Genomic DNA, 16261 nt, shown 5'->3' on the forward strand with positions numbered 1-16261 from the left:
ACCTCCCGTTCTCGCCCCAGGTTTTCTGGCTCGTTGGCTCCCTGCTCATCATCGGCCTGGCCTCTGTGGTCATCCCCACCATCGGGTGGCGCTGGCTCATCCGCATCGCCTCCATTCCTGGCATCATCCTCATCCTGGCCTTCAAGGTGAGGCTCCGTGTGGGGCTCTCCCCCCCCCCCCCCCCCCCCCCCCCCCCCCCCCCCCCCCCCCCCCCCCCCCGCNCCCCCCCCCCCGCCCCCGCTGTCCCCTCCCCCAAGCGGGCCCGGTGCCCTTGCAGTCCCCCGCCCACCTCTTTATTTAAGTCTCCATCTCCATCAGCGTGTGTGGAAGGGGCATTTTGGCAGGACTAACGTGCCAGCCTGTCTGAAGGTGTGAACGTGCAGAATTTGGGGGAGAGCAGGAGGGCTGGATGGCTGGGGTGTGAGGGGAGCTGGGGGGGGGCCTGGCAAGATGGGCCTGTGTCCAGATTAAGAAAGGCCTCGCAGGCCAGGGGCACTTGGAGGTGTGAGAGGGGCGATGTGGTGGGAAGCTGGCCCTGGGCTGGGTGGAGCCCGGGCAGGAGTGGGCAGAAGAGCAGGTAGAAAGTGCCAGGGTAGTCCCGATGAGGACCTCAGCTGCCCACTGGCTGCGGGGACGGGGAGCGGGGTGCTGCTGGGGGGAGAACCAACTGGCCTTGACTTGGTGTGAGGCAGGAGGGGCAGGAGCAGGCCCCGGCCTCTGTGTTGTTCACAGTGTTCGGCGATCAGTGGGGCGAGGCGCTGGGCCTCTGGGACTGGTTCCTTCACCTGTGGGCGCTGGACGTACCCGCTGTGGTCACCCTTTAGCTTGTTGCATTGTGAGGAGACCCTGGGATCCCTGCAAAGGGCTGGGGCGACAGAGCAGCGATGAGGCACTGGGGGCTTTGGGGCAGTGGGTATTTTACTAATTGGATGTAAGAAGTTCATTGCATTAATAAGTCCTTGAACCAAATTGGTAGTGAAGGTCAGTATCAGCCTGTTATCACCCAAGAGGAGACTGATCAGGAATAGGCGACCATGTTGTCCCCAACCAACCCGGAATACAAGAGCGTGCCTCTTACACTGTGTGCCCGTGTGCCTGCTATGCCCTGGTCCGTCGCTGGAAACCGGGACGCTGTAGTTAGAGTATGGAGTCAGACAGAAACTGTATCCCTGGGGTCTGCGGCCGCTGCAACTCTGGTGTCCTCCTTTGTCGCCTGCGCCCAGTTTATTCCTGAATCTGCTCGGTTCAACGTCTCCACCGGGAACACCCAGGCTGCCCTGGCCACGCTGCAGCACATCGCCAGGGTGAACCGCTCGGTCATGCCGGAGGGGAGGCTGGTGGAGCCCGTCCTGGTGAGTGCCCAGAAGGGAGGTTTTCTCCCGCCACATCCCAGCGCCCCCCCCAGGGGGGCCGCCTGGAAATCCCCGTAGTCATGGAAGGCTAGAGGGCGGGGGGCCGTGGCTCTCTCATCCTGCCCCTGGAGGGATGAGAGAAAAGAGCAGAGTCAGTGGGACTAGATCCAGCTCCACCCCAGAGGCCTGGTCAGTTACCCACCTTCACTTTCCTCATCAATAAAATGGGCGTAATAACACCTGCCCTGCAGAGCTCGTCACAGGATTAGCATCATTGTTGACAGGTGAGAGATGGTTTTATAATTTTCTTGTACGGGTTTTGTCTTATTTTGATATGAAAGTTATAAACCTCTGAAATGATTTTTTTTAAAGGTCTTATTTATTTATTTTTAGAGAGGGGGGAGAAATATCAGTGTGTGGTTGCCTCATGTGCACCCCCTCCTGGGGACCTGGCCTGCAACCCAGGCATGTGCCCTGACTGGGAATTGAACTGGTGACCCTTTGGTTTGCAGGCTGGCGTTCAATCCACTGAGCCACACCAGCCAGGGCAAGTTCTTGTTCTTTTTCATCTGACCTGTTTAGCATGATATTCTCAAGATCCATCCATCACAAACGGTGCTATTTCCTACTTTTTAATGGCCGAGTAGTGTTCCGTCACGTATGTGGGCCACACCTTCTTTATCCTATCAGCCGAATATTCCTCAGACAACACACCCCACCTTTTTGGCTCAGGGTCCTTCAGTGGCCCCTGAAGACTACTGGGTGAAGCCCAGAATCCCCCTCCTGGCTTTAAGGTCTTCTGTAATCTTCATTGGTTGGCCATCTGACCCTTGGGTCCACGGCCAAGTGCAGGCGTTGGTACCCTACAGACCTCATCTTGACTTAATGATCTCTTTTAAGGCATTATCTCCAAATACAGAGATACCCTGGGGGTTAGAACTTCAACATATAAATTTGGGGGGGGACACAATTCCCATAAAACCACCCTCCCCCTCTACCCCCTCTATATTCTCCATCCTCCATCCCCTCCTAATCCTTCTCCTCGGTCCGCCGTCCACCTTCTTCCCTCTGCGTTCCTTCTCTTGCCTCCAGCTCGCAGCCCACCCTTCCTGCCCATTAAATGACCTTGTCCTCCTCAGTGTATTGTGCAAGGCCCTGTGGCTGCCGAGATCCAAGCAGTAGGCGCTGCCTTTTACAGCCTGATTAGAGAGATGAGACTCACAGGGGAAAGAATCCATGACAACAGAGCCCAGGCGCTTAGAACCAGGTGAGCCGTGCAGGCGGCGATCCGGGCAGAGAGGAGACCGTGCGTGAGGCAGGACAAGCCACCTTCAGGCATAGGTGGGACATTCACTGAGCAATGGAAAGGTGACCACAGGCAGAGGACAGGTGTGACCCCACCCGAGGCAGGGATCCTGCCGTGGGTTCGGTCCCATGGGCTGCAGTCAGAAGCCACTCAGAGGAGGATGGGGAAGACGCTGTGGGCAGTGGAGCCCCGGAACGCTTCACACCAAAGACTCTGAGATGAGAGGCCTTGGGACTGTTTGAGGAGGGGCCTCCTCGAGGATGACTGTAGCCAAAGGTTCTGCCAAATGGCTCGTTAGGATGAAATTTATGATTCATTGGGATTCACTCTAGATTCAGCTTCCTTCCTCTTCAGTGAACTTTGGGACGTGGGGGGACCGTAGTCACATGTAAACCAAGGCAACCCAGCAGAGAGTTCGATGGCCAGTACTCAGGACTGCTGCTCTGGAGACGTGAACGCCCGGCTGGCTCTGCCTTCCAACAGCTGTGTGACCTTGGGCAAGACGCTCACTCTCTCTGGGCCACGCCTTCTGTGTTGGACAGTGGGGGGATGGCACTAGGTCAGACGCTTCCAATGGTGAGTGACCAGAGCCTTGGTGTGTAAAACCTACGAAAGCGAAGTGTCGGCTGCTGCACTCCACCTGCCAGGACCTCCAGGACCTCAGCCTACAGGTCCCCGGAGCAGAGGACCCCTCAGTTCCTTCAAGTTCTTCCGTGGGAGCAAAACCCCGAGCCCCCAGCCACCCTCCTGGTCTCTCTCACGGATTCCTGTGGTCCTGGGTCTGTGTGTGAGGAAAGAGTACTTGGTTTTCAGCTGAGAACCCCTGAAGCTCTCTGAACTGTATGTAACACCCATTACTCTCCATCACAGAGAACTCACCCTTATTTATTTTTATCGAAAAGTATTTAATAGGTACCGACTGCGGATAAGAACTATTGCAAATTACCCTAAAGACACAAAAAGAAATTGGATACCCTATCCTCTCAAATCGATGACATTTTTTTTCTTAAAAAAGCCTCATACTCTTTTTAGAGGTTAGGTTTTTCATTTTGATGCCAATAGGAAAACAATCTCCCATCAGTTTTGTCATTGTTTTCACACATCCTCCCATTTTCCAACACACCCTTCACCTGCACCAGTGAGAAGAGAACAAGTGGAAGGATTAGAATCATGAACTCAGCTCGGCTGGGTATTGCCAGGGACAGTCGTGTGGACAGACGGTGGGCTGGGAAGAATGTGTTAACAAGGACTGTGGGGCACGGGCTGGTGTAGCACAGTGGATTGAGCACAGGCCTGTGAACCACATGATTGCGGTTCGGTTCCTGGTCAGGGCACATGCCTGGGTTGCAGGCCAATTCCCACGGGGGACTCACCAGAGGCAACCATACATTGATATTTCTCTCCTTCTCTGCTTCCCTTCCCCTCTAAAGATAAATAAAGAAAATATTAAAAAAAAAAACAAAAACCAAGGACTGTGGGTTGGGTGAGGCACACTCGTGGGTGCTCAGTGGCTACCTCAGCCCCACACCCCATGTTCTTGTTTTTAAGTGCTTTATTAATATTTAATATCTAATTCATTAGAGACATCGTTGCTGTCCTTAACCCACTATGCCTATTTTGTCTCCCCCCTTTCACTACCCCAGGACAAAAGAGGAAGGTTTGCAGACCTACTGGATGCTAAATATTTACGGACCACGTTACAGATCTGGCTGATATGGTAAGAATGTAGTTATTTCAAAATGAGTTTTAAAGAACTAAGCATTTGGAGAAAGACCGCTGAATGCTGTTGGGGAGAAAAACAGAAGAAAGACCCCAGCAATCTCTTATCTTTTTACTAATACCGCCAACCAAAGAAATATATAAAATAACAACTTTTAAAAAATGGAGAGGAAGGAACGAATGCTAATAATTGTCTAGGAGGGGTGTCCAACCCCGTGACCTGTGCACCGCAGGTCACTCAGTTTGGCTGTAAATGTGGCCCAACACAAAATCGTAAATTTACCTAGAACGTTGTGAGATTTTTTTCTTTTCGTTAGTGTTTGTGTATTTAATGTGTGGCCGAGGACAACTCTTCTCCTCCTTCCAGTGTGGCCCAGAGGCGCCACATGGTTGGACTCCCCTGGCTTCCAGTTTTTCATTTTTCATCCCGGCACAGTCTGCGGCTCATGGTTACAAATCCGCCTACTGGCCACAGTTAGAGGCCGACTGTACCAAGGGGTGGGAAGGGGGTACAGTCGCTGGGACTTGCGTACATGGCTCATTAGAGTTCAAGTTGGTGCCACCACTTGGGAAAACGTGTGGGAGATATGTCCATCCCAGTTGAAAGGATGCCCATCCCGTGGCAGGGCAGTTCCACGCCTGGGTTCTGCCCCACAGAAACGCACACGTACATTTACCAAACGTCTCCTTGAATGCCATAGCATTGTTTTATTTGTAATAGCCCCGAGCTGTCAACAAGCCACAGGTCCGTCAACAGGATAATGGGTAAATTGTCTTATGTTCAGAAGATGGAGTAGCACACAGGAACGAAGATGTGAAAACCAGCGGTGACACTCAGCAGAGCCAACTCTTACGAAGGCAGTAATGGGCAAGGGAAGCCGGACACACGCAATACACGTTACGTGATTCTGTTTATATGAAGATAGAAAATAGGCAAAACCAACCGACGCTGTTTGAATTCAGGAAAGCGGCTGTCCATCTGCCTTCTTCAGAATGTAATCATTGTTAATAAGTTGGTATGTCGCCCCTTGAGACGTTTTACGTTTTAAAAACCTCAATACTCAGAAATTAGGCAAATTAAAGCTACTTTAATAACAAGGGGAGATATTTTGATGGTTTTCCTTGAAAATATCTCCTGAGGAAAATTTCCAAACCCATGTGTGTGGAGAGGATTCCGCGAAGAGCTCCGATGGGCTCATTACCCAGATCGGACGGTCGCCGAGCGGCACCCCTGCTTGTGCCATGCGTGTTCCCTGTGCTGCGGTGTTTTCCAGCAAGCCCCGGGCTTCGGGACTCTCCCTCCATGGATGCTTCATGAGAATCTCAACTACCACCCCTGGCTGGGGTGGCTCAGCGGGCTGGGCGTCGTCCCACAAACGGAAGGGTAGCGGATTCGATTCCTGGTCAGGGCACGTGCCTGGCTTGTGGGCATGCGAACCAAAGGCAACTCATGGGTGTTTCTCTCCCTCATTTCCCCTCTCGAGAGAGAATCAATAAGCAAGTGGCCTCTTGGCCTTTTGGCTAAGATCTGTGTAGAATCAATAAGCAGACCCGCCAGAGGATTGAAAAGTCTCAGCTACTTCAGGGCATTTTCTTAGATGACTATAGTCCTATAATCACACAGACAAGATTCACAGTCATCCCGTTCATAACATCCGATACCTAGAACAAATGCGAGGACCTCTGACTGTCCCCATGCGTATCTTTTCCAGGTTCCTTTTAGAACCATTTCTGCAAAACCGAGAGGGACACAAGGTGGGGTGGAGTGGGGGGTGTGCCGGGGGCGGGGGGGTAGATATTTTTTTCTTGAATTCGGTATATGAACTTCTCTGCATGTTACTTTTGTATTTCAACAAAGAGACTTCCTAGAGAACAGGAAGAAAATACAAAGCGAAACCACAAACCTTCGGTGGCCCCTTGTGACCTGCTGAAGACGCTTTATGATAGGCAGAGATCTGCAGTGACCCCGGGTTGACCCCGCTCCCCGTGATTCAACGGGACCCTCATTTGGATGCCGATGTGGCGGGACTGTGCAGCTGCAATTGAGATCCCGGGGCCTTAGAGCAGGGGGGAGGTGATTCTGGCTTCAGCAGGTGGGCCCCATTGAATGGCTGGAGTCCTTAAAAGAAGAGAAACCTCTCCAGCTGGAATCCGAGCTGGAGAAGAGAAAGTGAGGAGAGGCAGAGGAGGGGAGGAGAGCCCAGAGATTCAAACTGTGAGAAGGACTGGACCCCATGCTGCTGGCTTTGAAGGCGAGGAATGGGGGAAGCCCACAGACCCTGAGAACAGGCGGTCCGCAGCCAGCGAGGGAAAGGAAATGGACTCTAGGTACCCTGGGCCACCGCACCCCTGCGCCCTACCCCCGGGCTGCATTCTGCCCCACCGTCTTGAGCTTGGAAAATGGATTCCACCCCCCCCAGAAAGGCACGCGACCCTGCCTGCCCTCTCATTCCTGCCTCTGACACTCGGGGTGGAGACATCAGCCAGACCCGCAGAACTTCTGATCTCCAGGACTGTGAGATAACTAAACGGGTCTTGTATTCAGCCGCAACGTTTGTGCCGACTTGTGTCTGCAGTGACAGAAAATGAATCCAGACTTCAAACTCCTCTACCAGGCCTGTGGGGTCCACCCTGCACCCCCGCCCCTCCTGCTGTTGCAAATTTGTTTCCCAACGTGCGGCCTCCAGCGGAGCCCCTGACCCCTGGGGATATGTGAGCCCGCCTTTCTTCCCTGTCCTCTCCCCTCGCTCTGCCTTCTGCCGGAAACGCTCCCTTGTCTCCCCCCAGCTCCGGTGGCTTTCCTCACAGCAGTCGTTTCTCGCTTCCAGGCTGGGCATCTCCTTCGCCTACTACGGGGTCATCCTGACCAGCGCTGAGCTGCTGGAGCGGGACCTGGTCTGTGGTTCCAGGTCCGAGTCCGAGCCCGAGCCCGAGCCCGAGTCCGGGACCATGGGGGTCTCCGAGGGGAGCCAGAGCCCCTGCTACTGCCACATGTTCGCCCCCTCCGACTACCGGACCATGATCATCAGCACCATCGGTGAAATTGCTTGTGAGTGTCTAGGTACTGGCCCCCCTGTTCTGGGTGGGGGGCTGGCAACTCAGCCTCGGAGGAGAGACATGTGACCCTTCATAGACCTGGCCCCTGCCTGGTGGAACTGACCACCACCCCACCTCCGCCCCCACTCAGCCCGACAGCCCCCCACCCCGGGTGAGCTGGGGTGGGGAGGAGAAGTGTGGAGGAGAAGAGCTCTGAATTGCTGAATTCTGCCAACTCTGAGATGCATTTTTTTCCTTCACATTTTAATAGCCCTGCCTGAAATTGGGCCGTCTTACATTGGCGTGTTGGATTTTAATCTTCAGTACTGTTTCTGTTTTAGTAGACATACATAGTGGAACTTAAAATTCAGAGGCACCTTGAACTGGAGGCAAAACAGCATAAAACACTTAAAACGTAGGTCGAGCAAGTAGGCAGTGCATGCGGTGAGCAGCCCGGGGCGGAGCACGTCCTTCATACACTCCAGTGCTTGTGGTCCTTGGGCCACGCGGGAAAAGGGTGCCAAAGGGGTCCTGACATTGATGGCTGGGGTCTTGGCTGGGAGATGCGCGAGGTGTGGATGAAGTTGCTTCTTTCTGAAATGACGAGGAATCTAGCGTTGATGAATGCCCCTCGCGTTCAAGGTTCCAGACATGGCCTTGTCGTTTGCTTTGCAGTGAATCCGCTAAACATCCTGGGCATCAATTTCCTGGGCAGGCGGCTGAGCCTGTCTATCACCCTGGGCTGCACGGCTCTGTTCTTCCTTCTCCTCAATATCTGCACCTCAAGGTATTTCCTATCTGGTTGCTTCAAAATAATCGAGCTTCGTGCGGTGGTTTTAAGATGGGGTCTTCTATCCTAGAGTGGACACTGGGGGTCAGGGTCAAGTCCCTTTCACCAGAACAGGAGAGAATGGGCTGCTTGTTCGTCTGGAATGATCATGCCTGGCGTCTGCCCTGGTCGTTCCCTCTTCCCACTGACCCGGCCCCTCCTTGGCTATCAGGACATTGGTATCAATCAGTATGGGTGTTCTCACTTCGCCTCCCCAAAATGTGTAGGGTCTTTATGTAAAGCTCCCTGGGGAAATGGGACTCTAGTTGTTAGTCAAATTATCCTGGCCGTTTTCAAGAGAGTTTATTGATACATTGTATGTATATAATATTTATTATTATATGTCTATATAACTCTGTGTGTATATATCTATAGACACACATATATAAACACACATTTATATATATAGATACACACAGTTATATATATATATGCGTGTGTGTGTATATATATATATATAACATGATCTGTGGTGTGAAAATTAATTTTACTCTTCATCTGTGACCCTAGAGTGGCCTCAGTTATAATGAATATATATCACTTATTCTGCACACCATCTGCACCATTTTTGGGGGGTGGCGGACCAGGCTGGAATGGCCCACTCTGGGGGAGAAGAGGGCGGGGAGCGGGATCAGAGGAGGTTTGAGTCAGGCATTTGCGTTAGGAGCTCCCCCCCCCCCCCCCCCCCCCCCCCCCCCCCCNCCCCCCCCCCCCCCCCCCCCCCCCCCCCCGCACTGAGGCCAGCGGAGCAGCCAGCCAGTCATCTGTATGCGTGTCAGCATGTATCACGCACTTGGCCGGGGCCGTGGAAGGCCCTCCACGTTGCCTCTGGTAACTTCTCTTGTGTCCTGTTCCCTAGTGCCGGCCTCATCGGCTTCCTCTTCGTGCTGAGGGCGCTGGTGGCTGCCAACTTCAACACCATCTACATTTACACCGCTGAGGTTTGTTTTGGGGAAGGGGCCGGTTCCACCAGGGGTGGGAGACAGCTGCTTAGAGAAGATGTCCGTCCCTGGTGTCTGTTGTCTGTTGTCTTGTGATGGTTTTCTGAAAAAAACAATCCATTACAATGATGCCAGAAGGTGTATTTGATAGAGAGTTGCCCTGCCCCACGGAGTCCGGTGACAGCCAGCGTCTGAGAACGAGGGCAGGACCTGTCCCTTTCCCCCTCACAGCATTCAGATAAAACACAGCCCCCATCCCAGTGCCACGCATCCTTCCGAATAAGGCCCGCAGCTGCGTGTTGGTGTTAAAATGCAAAACTCCTGATTTCTCGCTTTGAAATTAGAATGTATTCTTCGCCTTTATTTCTTTGAAGGATCACACCGCCTTCATCTGTTGTTTGCTGCGTGTAGCTTAAGTCGACCTATAACAGTAATTTATTCTTTCCCATTTTATTGAATTGATGTCTACTCTATGCAGGGCCCTGCCCGAGGCAGCCAGAGGGTCTTCCCTGAAACCCTCCCTTTGAAAGAGCCACTGTTTGTGCAAATGAACCGCATCTGTACAGGAAACAGTGTTGTAACCGGAGAAAGCGGTGCCGTCGGGACTGATAAAGCTGCGTTCATGTTCGTTTCTGGAAATGTAGAATGTTGTTCAGGTTACAGACGTGGCGTGTCAAAAGCATGAAAGCCACAGAAAAAAAATATTCCCCTCCCATAGAAATAGGAAATGATGACGTATTTGACATCTACATAATAGTTCATTCAGTTCCATTAACATCTTCTAGAATTATCCTGTGAATTTAGGGACCCAAAAATCAGTGTGTGGTAATGATTGCTTCTAAAGTTATATTTGGAAATCTTCAATTTGACATTTTGGAATGTTTCCATTTAAAGATCATTCCTAAGTATTTTTTTTTTCTGATGCTCATTTAAAAAGTCATCCATTACTCTATCTCCCAGAATTGAGAAGATGTGAACAAAAGACTTTATTGATATTATGTAGAGAAAAGAACATCACCGTGTGTCTGCATCTGTTTTCAGGTGTAGTGAGCAGCCCCACTTTCTAGAAAAAAAGCAAGCCCCCCGCAAAAGCAGTGCACCCCCAGACCTTCCCCTGTGGACACAGCAGGGCTGCTGGGACCAGAAAACATCTTTTGCCCTTGGTGTGGCGGCTTGTAACAAAATGTGGTCTCATAAAGGGACTGTGTGCTTTGTTTTAGTGAAATGATAAACACTGTTTTTTGGGTTTTTTTTTTTTTTGGTATTGTATGGCACTGAGAGAAAATTCTCCAGAGTTTTGAAACACTATTGTTTCATATATTCTCCCTCTCACCTCATTTTTAATAACATTTGCTTATTAAATGTTCACTAGTTCCTATAAGAATTCTGAATTAATGAAATTCCTAGTAATGAGTTTTCACTATACATGAAAGTAAGCTGTGGGAAGAAACTGGACTTTGCAGTGGGAACCTGGCGGGGGAGGCGTGTGCCGGGCACTGTAGCCTTATTGAAAGGTTCACTGAATTGTCATTCTTCGGGGTAGATTCTCCTTCAGTGGAACTACCTTTGTGCGTTTCTAGCTCTAAAGTGGAAATCTGATGTCTCATCCCAGAGCTTGCTTTTCTAAAGTTATATTTTGAATATTAAATTAAAGACCTAGTTTGGAATTTGCTCACTTAAAGGATAATTTCTAAGGGTTGATTCTTTTTGTGACAGTTGTGGTTTAAAAAGGCAGAATTGTGCATCTGAGGCAATGAACGTCTTTTACTCTCTATCCTATGGAGAATATTTGGTCTTTAATATACAGGGGTGGGCAAAAGGAGATTTTTCACTTGTGAGTGCGTGAAAGACTTTATTCTTGTATTCCTGCTTACTAATCGTTGTCTTTGTTTCTTAGTGGTCTTCTTATTACTATTGCTATTATTGTGTCTCGTTACTTACGATTTGCCTTCTGGGTAATGCTGGCTGGTAATTTCCCTACCTTTGCCCACCCTAACCCATGCTCTCTGCCCCTCCCTCCAGGTTTACCCCACGGCGATTCGAGCTTTGGGGATGGGGACCAGCGGCTCCCTGTGTCGCATTGGAGCGATGGTGGCGCCGTTTATTTCCCAGGTACACCCGGAAGTCTCTGCAGGGAGGACGGGTCTAAGGGAGGCGGGTGACAGGGACCCTGAGTCCCTTTCGGTTAAGGGTTGTAACCCAGGATTTCTGTTCACTGAGTGAGTTTTCTCCAGGGGCCGTTTTCCATTGTTTGGTGAATCTGAATAGAGAAAGAAGCTGAATTACCGAGGGCAGGCTTGCTGTCAGTCAGTAGCAGGCTTGGCAAATATGAGCAGGTTTTGGATTTTGCTGGGTGTTGCTGGGGAGGAGGCAGAGGAAATGGATGACACAGGAGGCTGAGTAGTTGAATGAAAATGGCCTCTGACCTTGGCCCTGTCCAGGGGTGCAGGCGAATAATACAGCACAGCCCTGCAGGGAGGTGGCCTTGGGCAGGGTAACTCCTGTGCTCCAGCCAATCAGACTCGGTCTGGGATGAAATCCAGGCCCGAGTGGGACCCACGGACCAATCAGACTCAGGCTGGGATAAAATCCAGGCCTGAGTGGGACCCACAGACAGAAAATCCTCTTAGGAGGTATGGCCACCTGCATGGTCACAGCGCCTCAGAGAGTTAAATGGCTGGTCCCCCTCTGGTCACTCTCTTTTGGGTACAAGAGAATGGGCTGTCTGCAACAAAAGCAGGAGTGAGGCTGGGCCCTGGGAGGGGGTGGCCCAGGCGGTGGGGGCCGTGGGGAAACTAGGTCCTGTTCTCCACAGGTCTGTCGGCTCGTGGCCACTCCTCACCTCCCTGAGCATTTAGAGTGTGTAGTGCTTGCCCGTGTGTGTGTGTGTGTGTGTGTGTGTGTCCTCCCCACAAATCCTAAACGTCTGAGTATGTCCTCAGATCCAGCCACCAGGAGACAGTGATGCGCTCCTGTATTCCTAGGAAGGGACTCTCATTGGCCAGGTCTGGTTAACTATTCAGACTCGAGCTAAATCAGTTATGGCCGAGAGTCAGGGGTATGTACAAATGAGGCTGAAGGGGATGTGTGATGTTGTGCTTTTATAATAAGAAAGTATTATAAATGGTCTTCGTCTACACCAGCTCCTAAAACCCATGCAGTTTCCTGGGTGTCGAGAACCACAAAGATGTCTTGTTATGTTAATGAGGTGACTGGTGGACTGCACCCAAGGATGGGGACTGGTTGCCAGGAGAACCCATCCTGTGATTGGAGGGTTGGAACTTTCAGTCCCACCCCCTGACATCTTAGGAGGGGAGAGGGGCTGGAGGTGGAACCCCTCACCAACGGCCAAGGCGCTGGTCAATCGAGCCCGTGTAATGAAGCCTCCATAGACCCCCCAAGGGGTGGGGTGTGGAGAGCCCCCAGCTTGGGGAGCCAGGATGCTTCTGTGCGCCACCATGCTGGGCCCCAGACTCCGAAAGGACAGAAGCTCCTTTGTTTGAGACTTTGCCCTGTGAATTTCCGCATCTGGCTTGTGAGTCAGACCCTGCAGTAATATCCTTTATTATAAATAGTCTAGTGAGTGCGCAGGTTTCCTGAGTCCTGTGCACTGCCCTCACACATTCATCCAATGCAAAGGGAGGGGCGTGGGGACCCCGCGATGGGCAGCCAGTTGGTCGGACTGCAGGTAATAAGCAGGACTGTGAGGGCGTCCGACGTGGGGGCCGCCTTGTGGGACGGAGCCCTCAACTCTGGGACCTGATTCTCCCTCCAGGTGCATAGTGTCGGAACTGCATTGCTTGGGGGCGGAGGGAGGTCCTTCCGACTCCTGCCACACGTCACTCATTGTAACGGGGTGCAGAACCCAAAATAGGGGTGCAGTTATCAGACAAAGTGCCGTCACGGGCTGAGCAGACTGGAACACGTATTTCCTGTAACTCATTAGAGATTGTCACCACTAACTTCTTACCATCTCGGGAGTGTTTTCCTCGTCTGTCTTAAAGAAAAATGGGGGCAACTTGTGTCTTGTCACTTTGTCACAGGTGGGCACAGGTAACCAGGTTCTTGGTGATTGGGACAAAGAATTGAACCAAACCCGCAGAGTTTATAGCAGAGAACATGGGAGAAGGCTAACTCCAAGCAGAGACTGACCTCACGGGCTGGANACCACTAACTTCTTACCATCTCGGGAGTGTTTTCCTCGTCTGTCTTAAAGAAAAATGGGGGCAACTTGTGTCTTGTCACTTTGTCACAGGTGGGCACAGGTAACCAGGTTCTTGGTGATTGGGACAAAGAATTGAACTGAACCCCCAGAGTTTATAGCAGAGAACATGGGAGCAGGCCAACTCCAAGCAGAGACTGACCTCATGGGCTGAAGGGACTCTATTCTTATAGGGCGGATCCATCCTGGCCAGTTTTGGCGGCTTTTACTGTGCATGGGGTCTCCTGTGGTTTTCCCAGATTGGCTTCCAGGGAAGGGGGTCCCACAATGTTGCCTAGTTGACCCCCCTTCTCCTGGGGTCCCCCAGTACTAGGTTCGCCTTTCCCTTCACCAGAGAATTGTAGCTCTCCATGTTAGAGACTGGTGAAAAGGAAAGAAATTATTTATTCAAGTTATACACACTTAAGAGTAATGACTTAATGTGTTCATCAAAATCCCAAAGTCCCTAAAATACCCACAGACACACACAGCCCTTCTTTCCCCCTCTGCCCAGTCCGAGGTGCCGTATCTCAGGGAAAGAAACAGAAAGCCATGTGGTGATTCGTCTCATGGCTGCAGGGGGGGTGTGGGGGTGGTCCCCCCACTCTGGCCAAAGCCACATGGTTCTCTTTGCGAAAGCTACATGGTGATTCTCTCGCACATGGCTGCGGGGGTCCCCATTCTGGCCCAAAACGCGTGGTTCTGAACTCAAAGGTTGCAGCGTCTGCATTTAACCCTCCTACCAATCTTCCTCTGTAGCCCCATTTCCGACTCCGCCAGGACTCCCAGCTTTACTGGGCTGCCAAAGTGAGTCTGGGCAGGCGTGGCCTCGTGGGCAGTTTTACTTCCTTCCCTTCCCCTCTCCACNCCCCACTCTGGCCAAAGCCACATGGTTCTCTTTGCGAAAGCTACATGGTGATTCTCTCGCACATGGCTGCGGGGGTCCTCATTCTGGCCCAAAATGCGTGGTTCTGAACTCAAAGGTTGCAGCGTCTGCATTTAACCCTCCTACCAATCTTCCTCTGTAGCCCCATTTCCGACTCCGCCAGGACTCCCAGCTTTACTGGGCTGCCAAAGTGAGTCTGGGCAGGCGTGGCCTCGTGGGCAGTTTTACTTCCTTCCCTTCCCCTCTCCACCTTCTCTCTCTCCATCATTTTACTCCTCTTCCTCCTCATTTTGCCCTCCCTAAAAGAGGCTATTAAACCAAATTAAAATGTTTACATATTAACACATAAAATGTCCACACACTTAATGACCATATTTATAAATTAAAAAATCTCTTTGAAATGAATGTTTCAAGATGTTTGAAACTTTAATGATAGAGAAATAATAGGAATTGTGGGTGTATAGTCCAAGAAAGCAGAGAAGGAGGGATTTTGCTACGGTTGTATTAAAGCCTCAGCAAGTACACACAGGGCCAGTACAGGGCCTTTGCCTGCACACCAGGGACCACCTTCCCACTTATTCTGGGGAGTGGCAAGAAGTCAGGTGTCTTAGCTGGGCCTGCAGGTACTACTGTAGGTGATTACGGGATCCGGCATGTGTGTGGCTTTGGACTTCACCCCAGGTTTGCACCGGAGGCCCATGGAGCCACAGCCACATAGCTGTGGGGACTACAGGGTCTGGGAAACACAAGACTGTTTTCTTGTGGCCAGGCTTCACGTGGTGTCACATCAAAAGAAATATGGTTGGCATCTAGTAAAAGCATGGACAACATTTTAAATCTTTACAGAAGCCATTTAAGAGGTGTCAATGGAGAAGTCCATTTGGAACTCCCAGCAAAACCTTTAAAATTCATCTTTGTGCGCTGGCTAGTGTAGCTCACTGGGATTGAGCATGGGATGCAAACCAGAGTCGCTAGTTCGATTCCCAGTCAGGGCACATGCCTAGATTGCGGGCCAGGTCCCCAGTAGGGGGCACATGAGAGGCAACACACATTGATGTTTCTCTTCCTCTCTCCTTCCCTTCCCATCTCTAAAGATAAATAAATAAAATCTTTAAAAAAATCCTCTGACTGCCTCCCCTGTTATCTCCAATGGCATGGAAGCTGTCCCTGGTCTCCAATCTCACCCCCACAGTCTCATTACTCCTCAAAGTTCAAACTCTACCAAGTGCAGCCTGAACCAGCTCTTCTCTGCCACCCCTCCCTCCAGCCCACCCCCGTAGATTTCTGGTGCTCTTGGTTCTCTTGAGCTGCTCTCTGCTCCCCCTAACTGAAATCATATAGCCTCTCAGGCTTCAAAAAGAAGCTGGACACCTGTCTGGCATTGTCCTTGTCACATGACAGAGTTAAATGAAATTTATGGTGCAATCTCAAAACTGGCTGTCAAAGCCCCACCTCATTGCTCTTCTCAGATCCATTTTAGAGTGATTGAGTTATATTCTGCCTCCCTTGCCTGCCCAAATCCGATGAAGATTTAATGGTTAATTTGTTAAATGTATCCGTTAATGTAGGAAAAATTGGTTGTTTTAGTATTGTCTTCCTCAGATCGAGGTTTGTGTTTCCATCTGTTCAATGCTCCTTCTGTGCCCCTTGGTGGAATTTTAGTGGTTTCTCCGAATAGATCCTGCCCACCTTGTTTACTCTGAGGCATTTTACGGCTTTTCATTGTCATTGCAAACAGATTATTTTCTTCCATTATAGCTTCTCGTTTAACACTCTAACAAGTGATTCGCATTCACAGAGGTTATTGAGCTTTTGCCTATTGGTGTTTACAGAGGTAATTCATCCTGGATAGTTTTTCATTTGAGTCCTCGTGAGTTATTCAGGTTTGCAGTCGTGTCCTGTGATGTTTAGTTCTCACGTTGGATCCTTCCAGCTGGTAGAATTTTCACGGGCTTAAGGTTTCATCGCTCACAAAAGGCAAACTGAACCCT

The 16261-nt window shown here is 50.9% G+C and overlaps 1 protein-coding gene across 2 annotated transcripts in view; it reads left to right on the forward strand.

The window, feature by feature from the left end:
* SVOPL (SVOP like) overlaps positions 1–16261 on the forward strand; it is a 52411-nt gene that overhangs the window by 26603 nt on the left and 9547 nt on the right. For both annotated transcript variants that reach the window (XM_037049118.1, XM_037049117.1), the window contains 7 exons: positions 21–146; positions 1224–1352; positions 4302–4375; positions 7206–7426; positions 8089–8200; positions 9102–9183; positions 11206–11295. In XM_037049118.1, coding sequence (XP_036905013.1) covers positions 21–146; positions 1224–1352; positions 4302–4375; positions 7206–7426; positions 8089–8200; positions 9102–9183; positions 11206–11295 — 834 coding nt within the window. The remainder of the gene's footprint in view (positions 1–20; positions 147–1223; positions 1353–4301; positions 4376–7205; positions 7427–8088; positions 8201–9101; positions 9184–11205; positions 11296–16261) is intronic.

Source organism: Sturnira hondurensis, unplaced genomic scaffold, assembly GCF_014824575.4.
Source record: "Sturnira hondurensis isolate 20B ecotype Veracruz unplaced genomic scaffold, ASM1482457v3 Scaffold0006437, whole genome shotgun sequence".
Lineage (NCBI taxonomy): Eukaryota > Metazoa > Chordata > Mammalia > Chiroptera > Phyllostomidae > Sturnira > Sturnira hondurensis.